This window comes from Sinocyclocheilus anshuiensis, unplaced genomic scaffold (genome assembly GCF_001515605.1).
Source record: "Sinocyclocheilus anshuiensis isolate Anshui unplaced genomic scaffold, SAMN03320099.WGS_v1.1 scaffold281, whole genome shotgun sequence".
Classification (NCBI taxonomy): domain Eukaryota; kingdom Metazoa; phylum Chordata; class Actinopteri; order Cypriniformes; family Cyprinidae; genus Sinocyclocheilus; species Sinocyclocheilus anshuiensis.
The window spans coordinates 429,208-435,207 of record NW_015540849.1 but is presented as its reverse complement, the minus strand read 5'-3'; the positions used below and the strand labels follow the sequence as shown (position 1 = coordinate 435,207).

General features: G+C 38.4%; 1 protein-coding gene across 1 annotated transcript; it reads left to right on the top strand.

The window, feature by feature from the left end:
• Positions 1-3,132: 3,132 nt before the first annotated feature.
• On the top strand, positions 3,133-5,374 carry LOC107687705 (transcription factor Sox-19a-like). The gene is made up of 2 exons (XM_016485152.1): positions 3,133-4,037; positions 4,140-5,374. Exons 1-2 carry the CDS (start codon positions 3,394-3,396, stop codon positions 4,384-4,386), a joined length of 891 nt encoding a protein of 296 aa, XP_016340638.1. The 5' UTR covers positions 3,133-3,393; the 3' UTR covers positions 4,387-5,374.
• Positions 5,375-6,000: the final 626 nt, after the last annotated feature.

Genomic DNA, 6,000 nt, shown 5'->3' with positions numbered 1-6,000 from the left:
TTTTTTTACATTCCTGCTCTGGTTTGAGGTAATACCACTTGTTGCTCTTCTATGGAATATTGGTGTGGTAAAATGGGCCATAGGTTTCAGTCACTCAACGTGTCTCAAAGCCAGAGAAAACATACTAATCCAATAGAAGATTCTGGCTTTACAAGCCACTGTCTAACACCGAGACCATGCATGGCTACTGCTGGTTAAAATCAACACGTTTTACACCTTACAAATTAGCTTTGCACAATTATATTCTTTCAGTATCCTTAAAATTATTTCTACAACGACACTTGTAGAGCACATCTAACAAATTGTTATTCAGACTTCTATTTTATGATCATGCTCCATTAGCAGAATCAATGTCATAGAAGAATAACTTTGGTTCCCCCAAAAACGACTTAAAATAACTTTTTTCTTAGTGTAAAGAAAATCTAAAGAGCTATACTTTACTACACTAAACTTTTTTTTCACCATAAACAACTTTTTGTTCCATGGATGTTAAAGGTTCTCCATGGAACCATCAATGCCAATGAAGAACTTTTATTTTTAAGAGTTGTGTTGTCAATGATTAGACTGGAGAAACTAAAACAGAAGAGAGGAGAATAGGGTACAGAAACTCCTTCTCCTGTTCTTGGAGTGCTGAGGATCTGATCAGTTTTTTTTTACTGATGAAAAAATAATGCCAAATTCAAAAGGGGGTTTCCACACACAATTATTATGCATGTTGTCAATGATTAGATAGAAGAAAAAAACAAAAAAAGAGGAGAATAAGTACAGCAAGTTCTCCTTATCCTATTCTAAGACTGCTGAGGATCGGATACATTTGTTCACTGATGAAAATGTAATGCCATCTACGCTCTTAAAAATAAAGGAGGGTTTCGCAGTGATGCCCACAGAACAACCATTTATGGTTTCCCAAAGAACAATTCTTAAAAGAACATTTTAATAATCTAAAGAACCGTTTTCCCTTTTCCTTTGCATTGGAATGGATGTTAACGTTTTTTGTGGAACTCGAGATGCCAATAAAGAGTGTACTGCATATTAATAGTAAACTAGCAACTTTTCTAAGTTATATTACAATGACCTAATGAAGTAATTTTTATAACAGCTTTTCTGAAGGCCTTATAGGAACGTTCAGATGATGTGTTAGTACAAGCTAAACTCAGAGGGGGGGGGCGGGGGAGTTCATTGTCACATATCTTACTGATGGTCAGTCGTAGTGGCTTATAGGAACGTTCAGAGGATGTGTTAGTACAAGCTAAACTCAGAGGGGGGGGGCGGGGGAGTTCATTGTCACATATCTTACTGATGGTCAGTCGTAGTGGCTGTGTTTGGGGATGCAGGGCTCACAATAGAAGTGTGAAGTGATGCATAGAAACTAATGTGTATGGATGGCTGGGTGATAAGGAGCAACTACTCACACCTGCAGTCATTAGAGAAGACGACTCACTGGGGTAGAAGAGATCTAGCTAGAAGACATTCAGCTGCATCATGGAAGATAAAAAAAAAAAAAACATCCATAAAGTCTTCAACTATACAAATAAAAAGTGTTGTTTTGTTGTTGTTGTTTTAAATCAGGAACCTGAAAAATGTTCTTTATGTGATAATATCTAAATCCACTGGTTTTATTCCAAGTTTTTAGTTCCACGTTTTTAAAGGGGCAGTGCACAGTTGCAACAAAACTTTTAAGTAAACTCTATAATTATAATGGGTATTATTATAAATATCATCACTCAATGTTTTCTTAATGCATCAACACAAATATTTTGTCTTTTATTTTCATCTTCTTTAATCATGAGGACACCAGCACTGCATTTCCAACATTTCTTTGCATGCTGCTGGCAAATGTGCACGTCTCTCTCTTTCTTTTCACAATTAGCATGAAATTAGCATATTAGAATGATTTCAGAAGGATCATGTGACACTGAAGACTGGAGTAATGATGCTTAAAAGTTCAGCTTTGCCATCACAGGAATAAATTACACATTAGAAGTTTTTTTGAAATTGTAGTAATATTTCACAATGTCATGGAGCCATGGAGAGCATAAGAGACTTCTTTCAAAAAGCATAAACTAATTATAAAATATAATTATTCCAAACTTTTGACCAGTATTGTACATATATACAGCAGAGTGAACATTCCTCATTAAAAAATTTTATTAATGTGTCCTTATGTATCAACTCTGTTATCATCATAACTCCACTTACTAAATTGATGTAGAACTCCACAAAAAACTTGTCATAATAACAACATCATCCTTTGAGAATGTGAATTCTTTAAATAGATGTAAATGTCTCCAGCATGTTTGTAATCACTTTTTTGTTGTATTTTGTGTTGTTGGTCAGTAGGGAACAATTTTAAATAAGACACTAATGTTACTAAAGCACACTGTAGTGTCATGACCTTCAACACAAAACTAGTAATGGTTAAATCAACTACAAAACAGTCAATCCTTTTACTTTTTAAAATGTATTTTTCAAAAGCTATATAATCCAACATATATTAAAACAATTAAATGTAGCTTTATATGGCACAACGCAACATTTAAAGATATTTTGTCTTATAACATATTTATAACAACTGTAAAAATCACCTATTAAAAATAAAAAAAAAGGCATCCATTTTTTTTTTTTTTGCAATAAACCAAATAAAAACGATTGTCCAAAAGCTGCCTTTTCATCGGGTAACAAGTGTCTAAGTATAAATAGATGGTTTTGTTTTGGTCAGAAATTTAAAAATAAAAAAAATAGAGAGTGCGAGACTGAAAAAGAATGAGTATAAGCTATTCATAACACACGTTGGTGTTCATTGCCGCTGTGGATAAAGATACATGCATAGTAGTACACTTAAATGTGTATTTTCAGAAGAACAACTTATACTAACAAACTACATGCACTTGATTTTTTGAGAATGAACTATGGCCACTGTAAAACATTGTAAAATCTGTTTAAAGAGTTGCAGGTGAAGACAGAAACTCTTCTCCCCAAAACCGAATCCTCCTCCTGCTCTTGGCCTCTCCACATTCACCGCACCCCTTCTTTAGTGATGCTAATGTGGAGAGAAAGAAAGCAGCTGGAGGCGGACAGTGATGAAATTCTATTATCACTCAAGCACTGAAAGAGTCGCTGGCAGGACGCACAGAGAGTTCAGCTCGGACCTGTTTCGCTTTTAAGGCAAACTAACGTCACTTCAGAACTTGTTGATAGTCTTTAAGCGTTTACAAACACTTTGGCTGTAGTTACAATCAGTTCGCTCTCGTCTTTTGGACTCGTGTGTCCAGAGCGCAACGCGTAAACATTTACCGTCGCGGACACTGAAAGTCAGTGGATTTGATTTTAAGTTAGGCTAGTTAGTAGTTTACGGTGATACTTCAGTATCACCACTAACCTCTGTTGTCAGCCATGTACAGCATGCTGGAACACGACATGAAGTCCGCCATGCCACCGACGCACCAAAGCGCGCAGGGAATGACCCAGCTGAACGGTGGACTGACGCACGGAGCCGCCAAACCGGCTGTCAACAACCAACAACAGAGTATCGATCCTATGGACAAAGTTAAGAGGCCCATGAACGCGTTCATGGTCTGGTCTCGGGGTCAGAGGCGCAAAATGGCACAGGAGAACCCCAAAATGCACAACTCTGAGATCAGTAAGCGCCTGGGCGCAGAGTGGAAACTGCTGACGGACGCGGAGAAACGCCCGTTTATTGACGAGGCCAAGCGGCTCCGCGCACTGCACATGAAGGAATACCCAGATTACAAATACAAACCCCGACGCAAAACGAAACCCGTGCTGAAGAAGGACATCCCGGCTGCTAAGTATCCCCTATCAGCCGGCAACTTACTGGCGGCAGCCGCGGCTCAGGGATCAGGTGGAAGCCCGCGAATGGACAGCTACGGCTGGGGTCACACAGGTGGCTACACTGGCATGCAGACGGATGCTCTGGGCTACAGTCAGCAGCTGCACCGCTACGATCTGTCTGCCCTCCAGTATCCATCTGCAATGGCCACAGCTCAGACTTACATGAATGGTGCCAACTCCTACAAGTAAGTTTATAATTCTTCTTAGTTAGATATTTGCATGTGCACTAAACGACATGCACACTTAGTTTTGCACAGACTTTAAAAGTTTTCTTTTGTTTTCTCCAGCCCCATGTCCTACAGCAGCACTCCCCAGCAGCCCAGCCCAGTCATGTCCATGGTGAAACCAGACCAGGTGTCTCACTCTCCCACCGGAGCCCACAGCCACCAGCGGGGTCCTTTACAAGGAGACCTGAGGGACATGATTAGCATGTATATCCCTGGTGGAGACAGCACAGACAGTGGAGCACAGAGGGGCTATTCCAACATCCAACAGCATTACCTCACCGGTACAGCACCTCTCACTCACATCTGATCAGGAAACTGTTATTATATCTTCCTGTTTCGGGTCTGGAGGGCCACTGATGTCGGTAGTAGATGTGTGAACATTAACTTGATATGTAAAAAAGGATGAGGGTGTGTGGACACATGGCCGAACTGGAATCCCAAGGCAGCTGGACTTCTGGCCTTGTTGAAGTGCCTCAGATTATTGTGTGGAATGTGTGTCGCCCCTTTCTGTCACATTTTTTTTCTTTAAGGTCCATGTCTTTGTTTTCTGCATTATGTTTGATGATTATGCCAGTGGGGCCTGGTGCACTGTTGTTGGAATCGCTCATGGTAGTAACACGGCACATTTTTTTTTTTTTTTGTAATCGACTAGCCAAATGGTTTATTACTGCTTATTATTTGCATAGTCAACCAGCTAGTTTAATATCTCACCGACTACTGACTTTAAAGGCATGGCTGTAAACGCTAAACAGGGAAAGAAGGGAACGGAGCACACATTCCCTCAGTCGCTGCTTGTCCTGATGATCGAAACGCCTCAAAATGAATCTCCCAAGTTTTACTTTTAAGCTTTCATACCATAAAACGTTGTAACATTGTGCTGCTCTTCATTGTTTTAGGTCATGCAAAAATATGAAATGCACAACGGTTTAGACATTTTTGTTAGTGTAGATATATGCCCTGAGCTTCAACAGATTTTTGTCGCATTAAAAAGTGAAAATGAAATAGAGATCCCGCTTAGAGGGATTTGACTGTATTTTCTATATAAAAAAAAAGAACAATTAATTCTCAGCTCCTTTGAGAAATAGAACATTGTGAATAGAAGTGTTTTTTGTGTGTGTAAAAAAAAAAAGGCAGAGTCAAAACGTTTTGAATATTGTTCATTAAAAACGAAAACTTTATGAGCTTGTTAAAAGACTGTTTGACTGAGAATGTATTGTTGTGAATGTTTCTTTTTTACTTTTAAGCCCTTATAGTAAGGGTTAATAATCTTGTATGTGACTTGACAACCTTGATAGAAAAACAACAACAAAAAAAACATGTAAAGTATTTTATTATTTTTGTACACTGGTCTTTTTTTTGTTCTCATTATAATTATATATGAAAACCAGACTACTTTCCTTAATTTTACAACTGAAATACAATGTCATGCCAATCCGTAAATGTGATGCTTTAATAGACAAAATAAATAGATAAATAAAAATAAATAATCAATGGAAACAACAAGAATTTAATGTCTCTCTTCAAAATGATTATTTTCTTATCTAAACAAGTTTGTTGCAATGGGCCCCAAAAATGTCTGAGGGCTGAAGCTAGTTAGTTCAAACATTGTACAGGTACGCTTATGGTTAGCATTTTAACCCCATCTGTTTCCTCTTGCACATATTTGACAAATTCAGTTACATTCAAACACACTTTACATTGTGACGTTCATAAGTAGCAAATGCTGGAAAGCAAGTAAGCCTCAAGTTTGTTTAATGATAACACGACAGGTGTTGCTTTTCTCCGGCGCCACAACCTACACACTTTGACGAATTTGACGATAATGTGATAAGTGCAAGACAGCCCAGCCCAAACACATCGGCTTTTATTGCGAAATTGCTGAAACGAGCTTTTTCCAATGATTAATCAAAACCCATATGGG